Raw genomic sequence first — 23,043 nt, 5'->3', positions numbered from 1 at the left:
TCATGAGACTTATTGTCTCTGGTGTCCAGATATGAATATTGGAGTTTTGCATCGATCGGATATTTATAGGAGATATATTTTAGGCGTCTTTGCAAAGGAACTCACATCATGCATTCACTCGAATCACCATAGGGCCATTAGAACTCCTTCAACTTAATATCAGTCCAATGGGTGGTGCTATACATGTCATGTTTCATCTCTATAAAAATATAAAATCACAATAGGAAACATGACAGCAATATCTACCACCTGGGTCTAGGGGCAAAGATATCCTGTAAGTTGAGGATTTTATAGAACTCTGAAAGTCCTAGCACATTTCACAACCAGTCCCCGTATGAGCACATCAAGGGGGTGTATGTGGGCATAGCATTGAGCTAATAAAAATGAAAGTTTGGGTCTCTGTCTTTGTTCATTCTGGAAGACATAAGTTCACTCTGAGAGTGTTCATTTTCCCAATTGGAATGCTTCCCTTCGCTAAACTCTGAGCCATTTCCCTGACATTAGGTTAGGTCATTTTCTTTCGTTATTCCTTTTTATTTCATGGAATTGTATGTATCATATTGTTTTGTTCCAATTTTGTAACATCTTTGTATATTTTTATAAACACTGCCTACCTGTCTGGATTAAATATATACAGGAAAATGGAATAACTCTGTTCCTCTGCTCTGTAACCCGCACCCTTGAAGCCATACTCTACCTGTAACGGGTGTTAAATCGGCCTGTATAAATGAATGATGGTGGCAGCTAGTAGTGGTTCCTATTTTTTTGTTATTGTGAAGCTGGCAGTGACCGTACAGGGGTATATACGTATATATATTACACATATATTCTGTAGCATCAGAGTCTCTGCCTCCTGCCGGGCAGAGACGCCGTTACCCTCGCCGCCGCGGTCCGGCGTCTTCCTGTCCTGCTGCTGTGGTGCGCACTGCGCGCAGCTTCCCGGGCACTGTGCTTAGGGCGCGCGCTCCCTCCCTTTTAAATGGGACGTGCACACCGTCCTAAAGAGTCCCCGGCCAATGGCCGGAGGACTGCCCCTATATTAAGCACCTCCTCCAAAATGGAGGTACCTGTGCAAGGTTGTTCTTTGTGTGCTAACACACTCGTCAGTCCTCAGGTCCCTTGCCCGCCAGTCTATCTAACAGTCCTGCCCGCCAGTCTGTCTAACTGTCCTGACCGCCAGTCTGTCTACCTGCCGTGCCCGCCAGCCTGCTTACCTGGAGCACCTGCCAGTTACCTGCTGTACCTGCCAGCCTGCCTACCCAGAGCACCTGCCAGTTACCTGCCGTGCCCGCCAGCCCGCCTGCCTGGAGCATCTGCCAAGCTACCTGCTGTACCCTCCTGCTAGTCTACCCGGATCACCCGACAGCCTACCTGCCGTGCTCATCCGCTGTACCGGTCAGCTCCTGTCATCTGACCCGTGGGAGTCACCTGCTCTCAAACAAAGTCGGTCCCAGAGTGACACCTGGACCACCTGCCCGGTCCCTCCCTGGTTCAAGGTGAGTCAACTAAGCCGCCGTGGGACCTGGGTCGGTCCGAGTAGGCACTTAGTTATGCCCCTCTGGTCCCTCCTTGCATCAAAGCACAGAGGTTCCACTACCCAAATCCATAACAGTTTGCACAGGCCATGTAATCCGGTGGCTCCCAGGCTCCTTCGCTCTCTGACTTGTACCAGGATGTCTCTCCTCAGAGATCCCAACAGGAGACTATCCTGTCCTATCTGCGGACAGTCAACTTCCGCCTGGACACGCTGTCTACTCCGATGGGGTCCGTCTCTAATCGAGCGGCACCCACTCCAGCGGCACGCACCCCGGCGGCACCTCTACCCTGTGGCGCTGTGGCACCCGGCTTTGGACCCCAGCTTTCTGTGCCTCCACGTTTTGATGATGACCCTGTCCTATGTCGGGGCTTCATAAATCAGTGCACACTGCACTTTGAACTTCTGGCACACCAGTTCATCTCCGACGGGGCCAAGGTAGCATTCATCATGTCTCACCTCACCGGAGAGGCGTTGGCGTGGCTTAACCCTCTGTGGGAGAGCGCGGATCCTCTGGTGTCCGATCTCCAGGCTTTCCTCGCGGCTTTCCAGAAGGTGTTCGATGAACCTGGGCGAAGATTTTCTACTGCCTCCTCACTTTTCCAACTCCGTCAAGGGAGTCTTTCTGTGGGACGGTATGCCGTGCGTTTCCGCACCCTTGCATCTGAACTGGCCTGGAATAATGAGGCACAGGTGTCCACCTTTTGGGAGGGCCTTTCTGGACGGATCAAGGATGAGCTAGCCAGCTAAGACATACCTTCCACCCTGGACGACCTGGTGTCTTTAGCTACCTGGATCGACATTTGCTTTCTGGAACGTGCTAAGGAGACAACCCGGGAGAGAAGACATCCGCGTCTCGCTCCAACCTTCCAAAGGCCTGTCTCGCAACCAGCAATCCCCTGGGAGTCTTCTCCAGAGCCAATGCAAATTGATCAAGCCAAGATGGTCAAGTCTCGCCAGGAGAGACGCGTGGCCGAGGGGAGTTGCTTCTACTGTGGCAGTATAGAACATCTGATCCGTTCCTGCCTGGAGAGACCAGGAAACTCCAGTGTCTAGGACCGCTCGGAGAGGTCATCCTAGGCAAGAGTTCTTCCTCTTCATCCTTGACTCTGTCCATTTCTGTCACCAATGGTGAGACCTGCTTCTTTGAGACTGCCTTTCTGGATTCCGGAGCCGCAGGGAATCTCATTTAACAGGCTGTTGTGGAACGTTATCAGATTCCTACCATACGTCTGGCTGAACCTTTGGCGTTTTCCTCAGTGGATGGGAAGCTTCTTCCGGAGACCATCTTGCTGGTTACTGAGCCTGTAACTCTTCAGGTAGGAATGCTGCACTCGGAGAAGATCTCCTTTCATGTGCGGTCTGGTCTCTCTTATCCCCTCTAGCTTGGTCTGCCCTGTTTACAGAGACATGAGGCCGTCCTGAATTGGAGATCTGGTGAAGTGCTCTGTTGGGGTCAGGAATACTATGAATCCTGTTTGGTTCCGGTTCATACTGCTCGACCCCCGTCTATGCTGGCTAACCTACCTGGCCTGCCGGCACCCTACTGGTCCTATGTGGATGTCAACCCTACTGATCCTATGTGGACGTCTTTGACAAAAAGGAGGCTGAGACACTACCACCTCATAGGCCGTATGATTGCCCCATCGACCTAATACCTGGTGCTTCACCTCCTCGTGGGCGAATCTACCCCTTGTCGTTGGCAGAGACCCATGCTATGTCTGAGTACATTGAGGAGAATCTTGCTAGGGGATTTATCCGGAAATCCACCTCTCCGGCTGGAGCAGGATTCTTCTTCGTCAAGAAGAAAGACAGCTCATTTCGTCCTTGTATTGACTATAGGGGCCTAAACCAGATTACCATCAAAAATAAGTACCGCCTGCCTCTCATCTCGGAGTTCACCGCCTAAAAGGCGCGAAGATCTTCACCAAGCTTGATCTTCGGGGGGGGTACAATCTGGTCCGGATTCGCAAGGGAGACGAGTGGAAGACGGCATTCAACACCCGGGACGGTCACTGCGAATACCGCGTTATGGCCTTCGGTCTCTGTAACGCTCCAGCCGTCTTCCAGGAGCTAGTTAACGACATCTTCCGAGATCTCCTGTATTCCTGCGTGATGGTGTACCTGGACGACATCTTGGTGTTCTCCCTGTATCAGCCCTCACACCGGGGAGATGTTCGTCAGGTTCTGCTGAGTCTCCGAAGGAATCGCCTGTATGCTAAATACGAGAAATGCCTCTTTGAGCAGACCTCCTTGCTGTTTCTTGGTTACATCATTTCCGAGACTGGTCCACGGATGGATCCCGAGAAGGTGTCTGCCGTCTTAAAGTGGCCCCGACTTGAGGGATTGACGGTGATTCAACAGTTTCTGGGATTTGCGAACAATTACCACCTCTTCATTTCTCATTTTTCCTCCTGGACTGCTCCCATCTCTGCTCTCACCCGTAAAGGAGAAAATCCCAGGGAGTGGTCTTCCGAGGCGGAGAAAGCCTTCGTCTCCATAAAACAAGTCTTCTCCTCTGCTCCTGTGCTACACCGTCCGGATTGCAACAAGCAGTTCTTTCTGGAGGTCGATGCCTCCCCCTCCGGGGCCGGAGCAGTGCTCGCCCAGAAATCCTCGTCCGGGAGAATGGTAACCTGCGGCTTCTTCTCCAAGCTCTTCTCCTCGTCCGAGCGCAATTACTCCATTGGAGATCGAGAGCTGCTGGCCATCAAATTAGCGCTGGAGGAGTGGCGCTACTTGCTGGAGGGGGCTCTGCACCCGGTAGTCATCTACACTGACCATAAAAACCTTGCTTATTTGCAGAATGCCCAAAAACTAAACCCGCGTCAGGCCAGTTGGTCACTATTCTTCGCTCGATTCTGCTTTACTCTTCACTACCGCCCGGCAGAGAAGAACATTAAAGCCGATGCTCTATCCCGTTCATTTTTGTTTACTGACCAGGAGGAGGAGCCCCTACATACCATTGACCCCTCCAAAATAATGACTGTTGCTCCGTTTGACCTGTCTCATCTACCTCCCGGTAAGACCTTTGTAGCGGTTCAGGATCAGAAGAAGGTTTTACTGTGGGGTCATTCGTCCAAACTGGCTGGTCACGCCGGCCAAAGGAAGACATTTCTGCTCATTGCCCGACATTATTGGTGGCCCACCCTGTGCAAGGATATTGCGGAATTTGTCGCTGCTGTCTGCTTCCTCTTCTTCCTCTTCCCGTGCCTTCCGCTCCGTGGCAACATATAGCAATGGACTTCATCACGGATCTCCCTGTTTCTGCCGGTTGTACTGTCATTTGGGTGGTTGCTGACTGCTTTTCTAAGATGGCCCACTTCATTCCCCTGCCTGGTCTTCCGTCTGCACCAGTGCGGGCTAAGGACTTCATCCATCACATCTTCGGTCTTCACGGCCTACCGCTCCACATTGTTTCGGATCGCGGAGTTCAATTCACTTCGCGCTTCTGGAGAGCCACGTACAAGCTGCTGGATGTCTCCTTGGATTTTTCTTCGGCCTATCATCCTCAGTCCAATGGCCAAGTGGAATGCATCAATCAAATCCTCACCAGTTTTCTTCGACACTTTGTTAACGCTCACAATAGCGATTGGGTTGAGCTCCTGCCCTGGGCCAAGTTTTCCTATAACAACTATGAGAGCGAGTCTCCTGCTAAAACTCAGTTTTTTGTGGTCTATGGTCAACACCCCCGGATTTTGTTTCCCGTCTCCTCTTCAGTGGACAATCCTGCCGCGGAGTCTCTCGTCAGCGAATTTTCTGCAATTTGGGAAGACACTAGATCTGCGCTTCTTTAGTCCTCGTAGTGGATGAAGAAGCATGCTGATAAGAGACTTCTGCATCTGCCTCTATTCCGTCCAGGAGATAAGGTCTGGCTTTCTTCCAAATATGTTCGTCTTAAGATACCATCTTACAAGTTGGGTCCGCGGTTCATCGGTCCGTTCAAGGTTCTGAACCAAATTAACCCGGTGGCTTACAAGCTTAAACTCCCGGCCTCCTTACAGATTCCCAACTCCTTTCACGTGTCTCTCCTCAAACCGGTTGTCCTTAATTCTTTCTCTGACGATCCAGGTACCACTCTACTTCCAGTCTCCGCTGAGGACGTCGTTGAGGTAGAAAACATTTTGGCCACCAAGAGGGTAAGAAGAAAGACTTTCTTTCTTGTGGATTGGAAGGGGTTTGGCCCTGAGGAGAGGTCTTGGGAGCCCAGGGAGAGCATTCATGCCCCTCATCTTCTAGAAAAATTTCTCGTGGGCTTAAAGAAGAGGGGGCGTAAAGGGGGGGTACTGTAGCATCGGCGTCTCTGCCTCCTGCCGGGCAGAGATGCCGATCCCCTCACCGCTGCGGTCCCGGTCCGGCGTCTTCCTCTTCTCCTGCTGCTGTGGCGCGCACTGCACGCAGCCTACCGGGCACTGTGATTAGGGCGCGTGCTCCCTCCCTATTAAAGGGGCCGCGCACGCCGTCTTAAAGAGTCCCCAGCCAATGGCCGGAGGACTGCCCCTATATTAAGCACCTCCTCCAAAATGGAGGTGCCTGTGCAAGGTTGTTGTTTGTGTTCTAACACTCTCCTCAGCCCTCAGGACCCTTGCCCGCCAGTCTAACAGTCCTGCCCGCCAGTCTGTATAACTGTCCTGCCCTCCAGTCTGTCTACCTGCCATGCCCGCCAGCCTGCTTACCTGGAGCAACAACCAGTTACCTGCCGTGCCTGCCAGCCTGCCTACCCAGAGCACCTGCCAGTTAACTGCCGTGCCCGCCAGCCCACCTACCTGGAGCATCTGCCAAGCTACCTGCTGTACCCTCCTGCTAGTCTCCCAGGATCACCCGCCAGCCTACCTGCCGTGCTCATCCGCTGTACCGGTCAGCTCCTGTCATCTGACCCGTGGGAGTCACCTGCTCTCACACACGGTCAGTCCCAGAGTGGCACCTGGTCCACTTGCCCGGTCCCTCCCTGGTTCACGGAGTCGACTAAGTCGCCGTGTGACCTGGGTTGGTCCGAGTAGGCACTTCGTTACACCCCTCTGGTCCCTCCTTGCATCAAAGCACAGAGGTTCCACCACCCGGATCCGTAACATATTCCATGCGTTGAAATCGGAGGGGTATATACCATACGTTCATTGTGAGTTCCCCAATAACTGGCCTACTAGTGGAAGCAGCTGTGGCCTCGTCCATGCCTTGTCAGCCAATTGTGTAACTGTCCCGATGACTGGAGGCAGTGGAGTTGTGTTCCCTTGACAAACTGGTGACAGCAGTGGGGTTTCCGTGATCTCTCCGGTGTAATCTGTGACAAAGTGGTAACAGTGGTGGGCACTGTGTGACCCCCCCCCGGCTGTTATCCTTGACAACTGGTGACAGAGGAGGGATCTGCATAACCCCCCCCCCCCAAATTCGCCAATTTAATTCAATGGGATCGCGATAAAAATGAACAACCCATGAATGCCATCTGTGTGTCATTTTGGCGCTTTTTATTTTGCAATGTAATGGGAAGGAGAAGCTTGAATTTTAATTTTCCAACAATACAACAAAACAGATGCCATCCTTATGGCAAAAATGGACACATGGACCAAAATGAATGAAAATGGGATCCAGCAGACTGAGAACAGCATAAAAAGGTCACTGAAAAATGCCACTAACCAAAATTGCAACAAAATGCTTGGAAAAACGATACAAAGGAAAAATTAATTGTTTGTAATATGCTTTCTACTTTAGGCTATGTGCCCACGATGCAGAAATGAAGCAGAAAATTTCTGCAGCATTTCTGCATCTCCCTGGCAGAAAAAAACGCATGCAGATTGTGCATGCGTTTTTCCTGCAGAATACATGCGGATCCACATGCGGGTTCACATGCGTTTCCGCATGCAGATTGACAAGCACTTTCCAGGCGATAGCATCACTTGGAAAGTGCTTGACAACTAGGTCACACTGTATAAATCCATGCAAACAGCATGGATTTATACAGTGTGAACCGTAAAAATGAAAACAAATAAAGCTATACTCACCCCCGAGGCCCCGGCGTGGCTGCAGCGCTGCTTCCTGGCTGGTTCCCGGCTGCCGGCATATCGCGAGACAGAGCGGTGAAGGGCCTGCGGTCACATGACTGTGACGTCACCGCAGGTCCTCAAGCGATGCCGGCATTCAGAGAGAAGACGCCGGACAGGTGAATATAAACTTTATTTGTTATTTTATTCTTTTTTTACAGGTACAATGGTACCCAGGTCTGGATGAGAGTCTCCTCTCCTCCAGAACTGGGTACCATCCGCACATAGAGACGCATAGAAGCCGCTTGTAAAAATGTACAGTCGCGGTTTCTGTGCGTCTCAATGCAAGTCAATGGCGGGAGTTCCGCTGCGCTTCTGCAAAATTAAATGACATGCTGCGGATTTTTGTACGCAGCATAAACGCTGCGGAAAAATCCGCAGAATGTGCATAGAACATGCGGAATCCCCTTGGGGACCATGGGGTGCGGATTACCTAGCGTTTCACAAGCGTTTCCGCTGCGGAAATTCCGCAGCATAAACGCTTGAAAAACGCTACGTGGGCACACAGCCTTATTGTGATATTTTATATAACATCTGGCTGCAGCATTTGTATAAAAGAAAAAAGCATGAAAATACGGTTGGAAAAATGTATTTGTTGAGTCATTAGATGAAGATTTTGAAGCAGTTGCACTTCAGAAACGCTTCACTCTTTGATGTGGATTGTAAAGCAGTACCACTTCAAAATCCACATCAAGGGACTCTGTCTACTCTCCGAGTTTTCCAAGGTGAAGAAAGAAACTGAGCAAGAACTCTCCAAATCCTCCTCAAAACGCAAAGCTGCACAAAAGACATCCAAAAATAAGTTAGAAAAGACGCTTCAGGAAAAAACACTGCTGACGTTTTCCTGAAGCATCTTCTATTTCAAAAAACTATGCAGCTGTGTGGGCTTCCCATAATGCCTGCAGCTATCTCATCACATGGTGTAGCCCAGCCAATCAGGGGGGAGTATTTCAGCCAGTATAAAAGTTGGAGGTTGGCAAAGCAGTGCCATTTTAGGCTTTCCTAGTGTAGGGATAGGAGGTCAGGGCTTATACAGTGGTGGCCAAAAGTATTGGTACCCCTGCAATTCTGTCAGATAATACTCAGTTTCTTCCTGAAAATGATTGCAATCACAAATTCTTTGGTATTATTATCTTCATTTAATTTGTCTTCAATGAAAAAACACAAAAAGAATTGTCCTAAAGCCAAATTGGATATAATTCCACACCAAACCTAAAAAAGGGGGTGGACAAAATTATTGGCACTTTTTGAAAAATCATGTGATGCTTCTCTAACTCGTGTAATTAACAGCACCTGTAACTTACCTGTGGCACCTAACAGGTGTTGACAATAACTAAATCACACTTGCAGCCAGTTAACATGGATTAAAGTTGTTTCAACCTCTGTCCTGTGTCCTTGTGTGTACCACATTGAGCATGGTGAAAAGAAAGAAGACCAAAGAACTGTCTGATGACTTGAGAAACCAAATTGTGAGGAAGCATGAGCAATCTCAAGGCTACAAGTCCATCTCCAAGACCTGAATGTTCCTGTGTCTTCCGTGCGCAGTGTCATCAAGAAGTTTAAAGCCCATGGCACTGTGGCTAACCTCCCTAGATGTGGACAGAAAAGAAAAATTGACGAGAGATTTCAACGCAAGATTGTGCGGATGGTGGATAAAGAACCTCGACTAACATCCAATCAAGTTCAAGCTGCCCTGCAGTCCGAGGGTACAACAGTGTCAATCCGTACTATCCGTCGTCGTCTAAATGAAAAGGGACTGTATGGTAGGATACCCAGGAAGACCCCACTTCTTACCCCGAGACATAAAAAAGCCAGGCTGGAGTTTGCCAAAACTTACCTGAGAAAGCCGAAAACGTTTTGGAAAAATGTTCTCTGGTCAGATGAGACAAAAGTAGAGCTTTTTGGGAAAAAGCATCAACATTGAGTGTACAGGGAAAAAAAAGAGGCATTCAAAGAAAAGAACACGGTCCCTACAGTCAAACATGGCGGAGGTTCCATGATGTTTTGGGGTTGCTTTGCTGCCTCTGGCACTGGACTGCTTGACCGTGTGCATGGCATTATGAAGTCTGAAGACTACCAACAAATTTTGCAGCATAATGTAGGGCCCAGTGTGAGAAAGCTGGGTCTCCCTCAGAGGTCATGGGTCTTCCAGCAGGACAATGACCCAAAACACACTTCCAAAAGCACTATAAAATGGTTTGAGAGAAAGCACTGGAGACTTCTAAGGTGGCCAGCAATGAGTCCAGACCTGAATCCCATAGAACACCTGTGGAGAGATCTCAAAATGGCTGTTTGGAGAAGGCACCCTTCAAATATCAGGGACCTGGAGCAGTTTGCCAAAGAAGAATGGTCTACAATTCCAGCAGAGCATTGTAAGAAACTCATTGATGGTTACCGGAAGCGGTTGTTCGCAGTTATTTTGGCTAAAGGTTGTGCAACCAAGTATTAGGCTGAGGGTGCCAATACTTTTATCTGGCCCATTTTTGGAGTTTTGTGTGAAATGATCAATGATTTGATTTTTGCTTCATTCTCTTTTGTGTTTTTTCCTTGCAAGCAAATTAAATGAAGATAATAATACCAAAGAATTTGTGATTGCAATCATTTTCAGGAAGAAACTGAGTATTATCTGACAAAATTGCAGGGGTGCCAATACTTTTGGCCACCACTGTAGCTCCTTCCACGTAGGAATAGATTAAGCTTAAATTGACAGATTCCGATTAAATTGTATTGTTTTGTACTACTGCGCTAGAGTTAAAGCACATTAAAAATAGAAGTGATAGTCAGTGAATACTAATTCAAAGATTCATGTGATATAGGGAAGTGCAGGACCTGTATAGTCAGTGTGACTACAAATTAATTGATCTTAGATATACTGCAGTAACTGCACCTAATAAAAGCCTTTTTTTCTACTCCAAACAAGGACAGTTTCATATCCCTCTGTCCTAATTTTTCTACTTAAAGGTAACCTGTCATGTGAAAAGTGCTATTAACCTGCATATATGGGGTTAATCTGCAGGTTAATAGCATTCTAAAGCCATGCCATCACAGCACTGAAAGCTGTGAGGAAATGAACTTTAAATCTCCTGGCAGCCTCCGGCTTTCAGTTATAGAGGTGTGGCCATCACAGCTTCAGTCACTGCTTAGTACATAGTGAGCGGCAGCTGTAATCACGCTCCGGCACTGACTGACAGCCGCCTCTGCAGTGCATCGGTGCACAGGTGGCTGTCAGTCAAAGTCCCTTTAACCAGAAACCTGAGGCAAAGACAAAGTGTGATTCCCGGATTGTGAGATAAGCAAGCCATAATTTTTTTGTTAGGCAAAAGAAAAATCACCATAATAAATAAATTTAAACACAATTATCTTTCTCACACACAAAGTCTGCGAGTAGTAATTTTTCTTTTATTTGCACGCTTCATTGCTTACTTTTGAGTTGTGACCCTATCTACTTTTTCTTTTCTTTCTTTTTTTTAAGGTCTGGGGGTGTTTTTTTTAAAATCTTTTAAAGAAAGAGCACATTTAAATTTTTGAATATTTGTTTTAATTGCCCAATTTAAATTTTTTATACCCTACGACCATGCTGTTGCCTCATGCTCGTTTCCAGTCATGAACCCATTGGTATATTGCATTTTTTTAAGCTGGGTATAATTAAAAAAAAAAATTCAAAATAAAATCGTCTAAAAAAAGTCAATATTTGCAAATCGTTTTACTAGTCCAATTAAAAGAGCGCACGCACCACAACACTACTGCTGGCTGTTGCTGCAACTTACTTTATGTGTGTGTACCTATGTAGTGATTTAGTCTTTTAATAATGCGCAGCAATGTAAAAATGACTTGCTGTCAGTCTTTATAAAGTTCTTAACCCCTTCAGGCTTCCAAAACCATGAAATGACTCGTCCACTTATTATTTTAGGTATAACATAAAAAAAAATAGTGCAAAAAGCCTCAGAAAAGAAGAAGAGACGCTTCAGGAAACACACAGCCAGCATTTTTCTGAAGTTTTGGCTGGAAAAAAAAACTCAGCGAGTACACCGGCGTCTAAAAGACTATTTATTCCCAAGGTCCATGTGATTGTGTAAAGCTTATCTCTGAATGCTGCCATCAGCTCCTCAGGATGATTTCCCTCATAATAATGTACAGAGAATGGCATAAAAAAGCCATCAGATAATAAAGAACAGATAAGAAAAAGGAATATGCATCAGTATCTGCTTTTAATTAGCAAAAAATGATATAGACGAAAACATTTTTACAGTTCTGGTATGTGCTGTGCCTAAGGCATTAGTAACAAAAAAACAAAATGACTCACCTGTGAAGCATTTGTCCTCACAATCAGCAGATGTGTCCCCGCGCCGTGATGCTGTTAGGGTTTCTGTGTGAATATAGCCCAAGGCTCTTTTACAGTATTTTTGTCAGTATTTGTAAACTTTAACCTGAAAAAGTTCTAGAACTACGAAAAGTTTCATGTTTTTCGATTACGGTACATGTTCTTTGTTTATGTTTTGCCTTACAAATAATACACAAAATCCTAAGTATATATATATATATATATATATATATATATATATATATATATATATATACAGTTGAAACCAGAAGTTTACATATACTACATATAACTCTATATGTATAAGTGGTCTAAGCACAGGCTGAACATCTGGACCTCCCACAGTTCATCAGAACCGCATTTATGGCATTAAAGGTGCCTAGAGGGCTTTATCTTTAACTGTGTGAGATCCATCTGTTAAGAGCTCATCCAAACATCTGATTTTTTCACGTACGAGAAAAAAGAGTCCAAGTATTCTGATCAGATTTTAATCAGATTTTGATCAGAGTATGGTCTGAGTGTCATCCAATTTTCTCGTACATAGAGAAAAAATTAAAAAGTTTATCCACCGTCTCCTTTTTTGACAGTTTGTGAAAATCAGACCGCACTTTGATGCCATCCAAGTGCATTCCAATTTTTTTACAGACCCATAGACTTGCTTTGCCTATTTTGATCAAAATTGGACATGTCTGCATTCAAAAGAATAATTCGGACATGTGTACAGCCCCATTTTAGAATATCATAGGTACGAGTGCTATCCGTGAAAACCACAGATAGCACTCGTACGTAAAAATCAGACGTGTGAACGAACCCTATTAAAGATGCCAATGGTGTTCAAATTCCAGTAATGATGACCCAAGGGAGGTCTAAGGCCATGATGGGACAAAAATTTGTCATGTGCATTATAAATAAACAGCAGAAAACATTTTAAATAAGCTTCCTATTGATTTTCATGGGAAGCATTCCAAAAAGCATGCTTAAAAATACTGCCCCATGTGCACTGTAAGAGCATCTTCCCATTGAAATCAATAGGAATCTAATTTTAGAAGTATGTACATTTTCACTTAGTTCTTAGAGAGGAAATTCCAAGTTTTTGAAGAGTTACGTTTTTGAATGTTTCCACTCAGTTTCCATTCCAAAAACTCAGCAAAAAGGCTCAGTGTGAATACACCCTTTAGGTATATTCACCTGGATTTTTTAAAAATGGAAAAATCCAACTAATTTTTTAAGAAGAATCCACTGCATTTTTGGAGAGGTTTTTGAAACGTTTTGTGGGGTGTGTGCACACAGCTTATTTTTTAAGTGAATTCTGCCTGAAAAATTGTTACAAAAAACGCCGCAAAAATGAGCATAATGCTGCCCACGTGTTCCGTTTTTTTTCACTTATTTTAACCGATTCAAGGTTCGGAAACCTTGAAGCAGTTGAAAGAAGTAACATGTTCATTCTTGGGGTGGCTTTGTTTAGAATCCACCCACTCTTGAAAGTATAGACCAAAGACACAAGTTCCTTGAAAAACTCAGCATTTCTGCTGGCATCTTAAAGACACCATGTGCACATAGCCTTGGAAGATTTTAGGAAGCATTGTTTCCACACAGCATTTTTCAGCCTTTTGACTAATTTGGAGCAAATACCAGAAGGAATCTGCCTCAAAGTATCGGCATAGCACTAATTTTTTTTTTTGCAAAAAAAGTTTACAAAAACTTGTAGGGTAAAAATACTCAAAAACTCATTGTATGAGCAGCAAAGTGGATTTTCAGTTGAAATCAATAGATAGGGTGCTCAAAGCGTTGAGGATTTTAAAATCAACTCCCTGGAATCTAGTGAAACGCTAAAAAAACTCTCCGAACATCAAAATGGAATTTCCATTGAAATTCATAGGAAGAGCATTCAGAATATTTGAAGTGATTTTTTGGAGCAGATCTACTTCAAAATCCGCCTCAAATTCATCATGGCTTTTGCAGCCGTTTGACTTGACTGTAAAGATTACAGAGGGGTCCACAAGGGATCGACAACAAAGAAGTGATATGTAACTTCTTTTTTTTTTACCTTGGCAAGGATTTCAAAATCTCATCAGAAAATAACTCGCTGTATTGTCAGCAATCTGGAATGCTCATCAAAATAAGACGGAAGAGTATTTAAAGTGTATTTGAAGCAGTTTTTTATGTGGATTTTGGAGCTGATTCTGCTTCATAATCAATGTAAAGAGTTTTTTCTGCAGTTTTTTTTTTTACAAGCCAAAGTCAGTAGTCAGTCATAAAGCAAGGTAAAGTAGAAGGCTTCCTTTACACAGTGTTGTGTTTCTGAACTTTAAAGTGCATGCAAAAATGCCAGAGCTGTGATTTTTTTTAGCTGTATTTTGAGTTGCATATTTACATTTGTGAAACGCCAGAAACATTTTTGGCCAGGAGCGAATAATGCATTAAACGCCCCTTCGTTACAGCTATTTTTACCGGTAAAACATAAAGGAAAATGTGTTTCACCTTTACAAACTAGTGCAGCAAAAAGGATAAAAAATAGCAAATGTAAATGCACCCATTGGTCACCATTGATGAATTTTGGACAGTATTTTGCATCATTATTTATAAGCCAAAACCAGCAGTAAGTTCACAATATGAAGGAGCTGCAAATCTTTTCACTATAGATTTCTCTATATTTTACTCCTGATTTTGGCTTATTAATACTGGTACAAATTACTGACCACAACTGTCATGTGAAGGAAGATTTATTTTCATTTTGATTGCGCAGATGAGCTCATCTACCCTGAAGGAATTGGCATGCTTAATTCTTTGTGCATGCTCCAGCTCCACCTATATTTCTTCACTTAAAGGGGTCATCTTCTCCTATTAAAGGGAATCTGTCAGCAGGTTTTTGCTTTGGAATCGGAGAGCTTCATAATGTAGGGACAGACCCTGATTCCAGGGATGTGTCACTTATTGAGCTGCTTAGTGTAGTTTTCATAGAATCACAGTTTTCTCTGCTGTAGATATAGCAGTGCTCTGAATGCTGAGCTGTGTTTAACCTCCCCCACACACTGATTGGCAGCTGCCTGTGTACACTGTCAGCAAGCTGCCAATCAGTGAGGAGGGCTTGGTCAGACTGGTGAGCCAGACTGGACTGCATGTGAGATCTAGTCCTGCTGTGATAATTACCTGCTGATAAAAGACTGATTTTATTGAAACAACAACACCTAGCCTAGTATGTGACAAATCGCTGGAATCAGCATCTCTGTCACTACATTATTCTGCTCTCAGATTAAATAGCAAAAACATGGTGAAAGATTCCCTTTAAATTGGTAAAATTGTTAATACAAGCAACTTTGCAATTTATCAGTTATTAAAAATCATCTCCGGTCTCAAGAACTAAGGGATTTTTAATTCCATAATTTACAGCTTGATGCCATAGTTACCGGCTACCTCTGCAGTCTATAGAGGTGGCTGGTTTCCTAGGCAAAGACTGCACATTTGCAGACTTTTTCCTACACAGCTTGCAAGTGCTGCCCAGAAGCTAGCCATATAACTGGATCCGGCCAGATTCAGTGTCCTTGCGCTTCATCGAAGCTGACTCTGCTAGTTGCATCAGAGAGTGCTTCACCAAGAGGATAGTGGAACACATTTGCACTAAAAAGTTGTAACTTTTGAAAAAGCTGCAATATTGAATTAGGAGAAAACATCTCGAATTGACTAACTACTGCCACTTTGATGAACAGCAAAAAGAAACATGGAAAAGATCTTTAAAAAGTGCAAAACAGATAATGAAAGAGGCAAAAAATGGCAAAAAAAGGAGAAAATTTCTTATAAAAAGAGATGTAAATTCAATGATGACTCATCCCCTGGAGTCTTAGGGAAACCATTTTTACACTGTAATCGGCCGGATTACAGAATTTTGTGGAGTGGCGCCTATACAAACAAAAAGTATCAAGGAAAGATTCACACCTGTTTTGATTTCTGGATCCACTCCTAGTTTTGCCTTATAAATACTGTTGCATAATACTGAGAGAAATACTGCCGTCCGCGTGAAGTGGAGTAAGACGTCATGTTAGGTGTCAAATGTGTGGCAATTCTCCCCTTGCAGCATGGAATGGAACATAGAATTTTTTTTCTGCTGGATTTAGGCATTATTATTATTATTTATTAGTATAGCGCCATTTATTCCATGGAGCTTTACATATGAAAAAAGTGGCATACATAGCAAAAACACTCACAAAAATCTTGACCAAAAACGCAATGGCAAACTGGTACAAGAGGAGAGAGGACCATGCCCATGAGGGCTCACAGTCTACAAGGGATGGGTGAGGATACAGTAGGTGAGGGTAGAGCTGGGCGTGCAGCAGTATGGTGGGGTGAGGGTTACTGCAGGTTGTAGGCTTGTCGGAAGAGGTGGGTCTTTAGGTTCATTTTGAAGGTTTCCACGGTAGGCGAGAGTCTGATGCTTTAGGGTAGAGAGTTCCACAGTAGGGGGGATGCACGGGAGAAATATTGTATGCGATTGTGGGAAGAGGAGATAAGAGGGGAGTAGAGAAGAAGGTCTTGTGAGGATCGGAGGTTGCGTGCAGGTAAGTACCGGGAGACTAGGTCACAGATGTATGGAGGAGACAGGTTGTGGATGGCTTTCTATGCCAAAGTTAGGGTTTTGAACTGGAGTCTCTGGGCAAAGGGGAGCCAGGGAAGGAATTGACAGAAAAGAGAGGCCGGGGGGATAGGCGGATTAGTCGGGCAGCAGAGCTTAGGATAGATTGGAGGGGTGCGAGTGTGTTAGAGGGGAAGCCACAAAGCAGGAGGTTGCAGTAGTAGTGGCGGGAGATGATGATGGTATGCACTAGTGTTTTTGCAGATTCTTGGTTTGTTAGGTATGAGGAGATCCAAGATAGGGCCAAGTCTGTGATCCAAGAGATGAGAGAGTCCGTAGAGGGAATCGTCCACTGTGTCAAAGGCATGTAACGACTGGAACGCCGATCGAATGTGTATGATGGATATGGCGCTGCTATGAATGACTCCGACCTCGTACAGTGGCAAATAACTTTCTTTATACTGGTCACACAAATGACAGGGTTAAACAATTCTACAAAATATGGGCCACAACAGCCACTAACACAAATTACAAGTTATCCAGCCCGAGAGAGCCCAAGTGCCTATCTCGCGGGAATGAGCCAAACTACTCCTGGGCTATGCCGCTCCCACCCTTATTCAGTACAGGGCCTACCCAGGATGTTACTGCGGACGTGGCACGTGGTCCTCCCAGGAATATAACCTTACACCCCCCTCCCACACTAATACAATGGGATCTGGGTACCCGTGTTTTCCCCTTAGAGAAAACTCATATATATATTTAGCCATTTACCTATACAGTATACAGTTTCTTTTCTTACAAGAGCAAAGAGAAATCTCTCAGACTTAATACATATACAGTTAACAAACTAAACCTTTTATTAGACCCTGATCTCTGGCCACAGGGTTTGATCAGCTTCTCCTTCTCACCAAGCTCTCCAGCACGTTCAGGTGTAAGCAGGAATTAGAATCAATCTCAGTCTCAAAGTGTAGTTCACAACAGGGCTCCTTTGTAGTATCCTCGTACACAGTCTTAGTATACCAGATCCTTCACAAACTCTGGATCAAGCCTGATCAGTCCATCAGCAGTGATATACACCAGGCAGTTCTCAGCACTACTGGAATCACTAACTAGCTTCCCCTAACTGACTGCACAGTTGGTGACCGGTCACATATCTCAGTTACTCACAAGGCACAGCTTCTTCTTGGACACACAGTCTGGCTCAGTCTGTACAAGCTCCCAAACGTTCCCTAGGAATCAGTCACGTCTCGTCTCCTCGGAGGACCTCCTGGTTCTGTGTTTCCCGGGCTTTTTTTTACAGATCCCTGGGCTTTTTCTTTACTTGTTTGTTGCTGACTCCTAATGGCCGGACTAAGTCATTGCAGGAGAAATTTATACTGTCAGTAATATGAACTCATTACTAAAAAGACATGTCAACATGATACAGGCAGATGACAGGTCCAGTAGGAGGAGGACAGAGTAGTGTCGCTTGGATTGGATTTGTCAGTTAGTAGGTCAGTGGTGACTTTAGTCAGGGCAGTTTCAGTGGCATGGTGTGGTCGGAAGCCAGATTGTAAGCGGTCAAAGAAGGAGCAGGAGGAGAGGAGGGAGGACAGTTCAAAATGGACATGTTGCTCCAATAGTTTTGAGGCATAGGGGAGAAGTGATATGGGGCGATAGCTAGAAAGAGATGATGGGTCAAGTGAAGGCTTTTTGAGGATGGGTGTGATTGAGGCATGTTTGAAGCATGAGGGGAAGACACTAGTTGTTAGTGACAGGTTGAAGAGGTTGGTTAGGCTTGGGATGCAGACTGTGGTAAGGTTTGTGATGAGGTGGGATGGGATTGGGTCAAGTTCACAGGTGGTGAGATGTGGTTTGGAGAGTAAAGAGGAAAGTTGATCTTCTGTAATGGCGGAAAAGCTGGTTTTGGAGGAGGAATGTTGAGTAGTTATGAAGAAGGGCTGTGGGGACGTTAGGCAAAAGCTTTGCCTGATTTTGTCATAAAAGATGTTGTCATAAGAGAAATCTATGGAGGTAAAGTCCAAGTAGAGGTCCATTTAGCTCTATGAGTGTCCGATTATGACTCTGTACAACACAGAGTCCGATACCGCCATGTGTATGCCGCCTAAAGCTCGGAAGTGTAGTCTTCGGCATCTGGAATTTGTACATGGTCGTAAAACACTCATATGCATGAGGCTTCAATCTTATTATTTTTATTCGAGAAGTAAAAAGTCTTGTTCAGAATGTTAATATGAGCAAAAATGCCGCCACATCCAAAAGTACCGAGTGTATGGTAGAAGGACAAGTATGTACAGATGTTCAACTGACTTTTTTTTTTAAGCACAGAGATTGTATCTCCATGAGAAGATCCCCAAGGCACATTATATATGATGTGTCTGGTCTGATATTTATAATGTCATGTGCGGTCATGTAGCAATACTTTATGTACTCTAGACCTCGAAAAAGGAATGCTACTACTGATGTTTAATGCCAGGAGCATTTGTGGTTCCTCCCCTGTATAATGTATTTTCACAGGATATTTACTTTTTTTTAAAAGGCCTTCAGCTAGATCTCGAGCCATGGCAACTTCATGGATGAACGCTCTGTAGGAAGATCGATCTTGTGCAAGCCTAGATAGGTCCACCAGGGTCTTCTTTTGATAGTATCAAGCCATCAGGTTACTATTCTTCCTCTTCGCTGGCTCCTACAATTCTTCCTACCATGATGTCCTTCTCCAGGGTTTGCTCTCTTTGTATGATGTGTCCAAAGTAGGCAAGTCGTAACTTGGTCATCCTTGCTTCGAGTCACATGTCTGGCTTGATTTGTTCCAAAATTGATTTGTTCTTCTTGCCATCTATGGTATTGATAACATCCTTCTCCAGCACCACATTTCAAAGGTGTCAATTCTTTTTCTGTCTTATTTCTTTATGGTCTAGGTTTTACATCCATTTGTTACCATTGTATAGACTAAACTATGTCCGAGTCGTGTCTTCATCGCCAGTGAAATGCTCCTCGATTTGAAGACCTTGTCCAGTGACTTCATTGTTGATTTGCCCATAGCTATACTCCTATTGACTTCCGGTGTCATCACTGCATCTTGAGTGATCATTGATCCGAGTTGTCTTTTACAACTTACAGTTCATCGCCGTTCATCTCAAATGTGTCCTGGTCGTACCTGGCAGTAGTCAATAATATTTTTGTCTTCTTTGTGTTGAGTAGTAGTCCCATGTTCGAGGTTTTCATCTTGACATTCCATAATAAGACCTTCATTCCATCTACGCTTGTTGTTATCAACGTTGTATCATCTGCGTATTTAAGATTGTTGAATTTTGATTTTGATATATACTACTATACTACTATTTTGATATACTATTTTTTTGTTTGATCCACCATACCTTAGGTCTTTGCCACCTAAAAAATGTAATTCTAGTATTCTAATTTATACTGTAAATATGGACACTATCAGACTGGATCCTACAAAGGAAATGAATCTGAGTGATAACACCCACCTATACAAAACATGCAAAGTTCTTTGGCGTTGTAAACTTTTTGGGTATTATTGGGAACAGAATATATCACCAGTAAGGTTTCATAGGTTATATTTCTAATCACCCCATAACAATCTTCCAGGATCCATATTGGATAATGAAGAGACTGTGTCACTTATGGGTCAATGGGAAAAGCTTCAGTACCAGGAACATCAGCTCAAATGGATGACCTGGCATACCTATGGAAAAAAGAATAGGTGCCCTTCATTGTTCTGTTATTCAGAGATTCCCGTGTATCAACTCCCTACTGTTCAAACATTGATATCCTTAGATAAGGCTATCAATGTTATTGGTCTGAAGAGCCCCTTTAAGCCACAAAATGGAAATGAGATACATCCTGGAATAACTAGGGTGTAGCTATTTATGACTTCTCTTGCTTAGGTTATCTATTTTTGCATATACAGAATTGATCCTGTGCAGGAGTTCTCTATGGTAATATTAATGACACTTGACTGTTATTGAAGGTTGCACGCAAGAAAAGGACGGCAAGAGGATGTCAGCAGAGGCCAGCCTCACATGGAGCAATACAGGAAATGTGCAGGTATTTAGCACATTTTTTATTCCATAGTTGCTTTTTTATGCCAACAATTTCTTAAAGAATGTGCCAGCCACAAAGATCTTCCAAATGCCCCACATGCTACCAGAGTGTATGTCCAAATTTTCCTAAAAGATGATGTCCTCATACTGAGCCTCAGTGTGACGGGTTTACCGTGACAGAGCGGGGCCAGAAGATCGTAGTGTCTGATTTCCTGTACTCCTGCACTTATTAGAAGCACTTCACCATCATATTAAACGAGTACAGGGGTTAAACTGTTCAGTTGAGAGCTTCTAGGGCTTTCCATCCGTGATTGTCTCAGCTGTTCAGTGTTGGCCACTCCCCTCTTCTATATATATTTTCGCCTCTGGCTGTCAGGGATGTCAGTGTTAGTTTCATGCTGCCTGGTTCTGGAGCTTTAGGAGTTGGTTTTTTGAGGAGGCATTTGGAGTGTTTATCTAAAGACTGTTGCTTGGTGATTCGGCTGTGTGCAAATCCTCTTCCTCTCATATTTTTGCTTTTTTCTTACTTCGCTCCCCAGTTTTCCACTCTGTTGTTTGTGAGTGCATAGTTGTATCATTGGTATTTTTATTTATCCCTTTATGTCTTCTCTTGTTAGTCTGCGTTGTGTATTCTTATATACTACTACTTCCCACTTCCCTGGGTGGGGGAGGGAACAGATTAAGGGCTGATTCAGGAGCTCAGCAAGGCATGTGGCACCGGTGTCTTCACCATTAGAAGTAATCCATAGAGCAGGCATAGCTAGGGCGCCCCTAGCATTAGGTACAGGAAAGAATCCCCAGGATATCCAACAACAGAGTCATGATATTTAGCCTCAGGATGTCGTACGCAGGTACCCCTATACATTGCCAATGCTTATAGTGCCAACATCATTGTAATCATTTTGTCTTAATACTTCCAATTTTAACTTTTTAGAACAACTTATCACCAATGCGTTGGTCTTCCTTCAAATGTTTAATATTTTGGAACAAATTCATGCTGTAAATTGTACCTTGATGAACTGGTCGCCATGAAAAATAAAAAATTAGTTTGTGCATCTTGAGGCAACATCTCACCCTTTACTTTACCCTGACAAAACACCAGGGATATGGCAGCTTTGTATTAATGCCCAGTGCTAAAAATTATATATTTTACTCAATCTATAATCTGCTTTTCGGGGTGGTGCAATTCTTGTTGTTTTTTTTTTCATGGGCTATTACACTAATAATGTGCTTCTCATGTGAAAATCAAAATGAACTCTCAAATATAAATGTCTTTTTAAACTAAGAGAGCAAGGTAATTGTCCAGACAGACTGATTACTGGGAAACGATGGCCGGTAATGACAACAGAGGCAAAGGGTAATGCTAATCTAGGTTTCAGTTGGCAGGCGAGCTGCAAAAACATGAATGGCGAAAAAAAGAACAAGTACATCTGACCTTTGTATAGCGATTAGTCATTATTTGTCTGTAAGAATTGACAGAATAGCTGTAGGAAGTGGTAAATGATTTATATAGGTAAAGCTTCACATCCTTTTGGATGCTTGGATTACATGACAATCGAATAGCACAAATGGAGTCATGGACCCATCAGGTAATCAAGGGAATGACCAACTTTGCTCTCCCCAGGCTCGTGTGACTACTTAGTGACACATACTTACCTTCACATTACTTAGATCAGTTAAGCTGGCCATACAGATTAGATGGCTGTCAGCCGAACGATGCTTTGTTCAGGCGACAGCCATCTCTGGCAACTTCCCCATACATAGGAGCACTTGCTCTGTGAAGTTACTAACTGGTGTAGGCCACAGAAGAACACAGGGGTACAGTGCAGAACTTGAAGCTCCTGGCCTCCAAAGCAAACTCTCCAACGGGCCCCCAATTATCATACAGTATGTTTTTAAAAGTATTGGTCTTTTCTTATTGGCTCCTGTAGTCTCCAGTACTTGGGAGCATTTGAGCCCAATATAGTTACTCTACTGGGCACAGGTCACAGCTGCTTACTAGTGATGGGCGAGCACTAAAATGCTCGGGAGCTCAATGCTTGGGTCGAGCACTTTGGAATACTCGGGTGCTCGACCCGAGTAATGAGCCCAATGTAAGTCTATGGGAAACTCAAGCATTTTTCAGGCGGCTCCCCCCGGCGGTCTGCAGTGGGCCTAAAAATTGTCCAAATCGATGGGAACAGTGCTCAAATGACATGGGAACAGCATGGGGAAGACCCCTGGAAGCATTTCTAACTCCCAGGTCACTGCTGTCAACAACGTGGTCAGAATATTACACCACTTTTACGGACTCACAATAAAACGTTCAAAAACGAAACCAAAATGGATTTTCCTGGGAAATATGTAAAGGAACATCCTTTCCAGGGTAATGACTTGTATATAAGGCAAAGTAAATAACCAAAAACAAAAATGCTCCTCCACACCTTGGGCTATGTTCACACGTAGCGTTTTTGATGCGTTTTTGAACTTTTGTATTTCTTTCAACCATGACAAATGCATTCACCAGGAAATGTCATTTTAAC

The 23,043-nt window shown here is 44.3% G+C and overlaps 1 protein-coding gene across 4 annotated transcripts in view; it reads left to right on the top strand.

Annotated features, from left to right (window-relative positions):
• The window catches only part of LMNTD2 (lamin tail domain containing 2), a 60,211-nt gene that overhangs the window by 11,673 nt on the left and 25,495 nt on the right, over positions 1–23,043 (top strand). For 2 of the 4 annotated variants that reach the window (XM_073659540.1, XM_073659541.1), the window contains exon 2: positions 20,449–20,525. The exons of 1 other annotated variant lie outside the window; for it this stretch is intronic. In XM_073659540.1, the coding sequence (XP_073515641.1) occupies positions 20,449–20,525 (77 nt within the window). Of the gene's footprint in view, positions 1–20,448; positions 20,526–22,007; positions 22,111–23,043 lie in introns of those variants that run through there. One more of the 4 variants, XM_073659543.1, reaches the window with a different exon arrangement.

The sequence above is a fragment of the Phyllobates terribilis genome, unplaced genomic scaffold (genome assembly GCF_046119375.1).
Source record: "Phyllobates terribilis strain yellow unplaced genomic scaffold, ASM4611937v1 Scaffold_13__5_contigs__length_258822181, whole genome shotgun sequence".
Taxonomy (NCBI): Eukaryota; Metazoa; Chordata; class Amphibia; order Anura; family Dendrobatidae; genus Phyllobates; species Phyllobates terribilis.
This window is presented reverse-complemented; position numbering and strand designations above follow the sequence as displayed.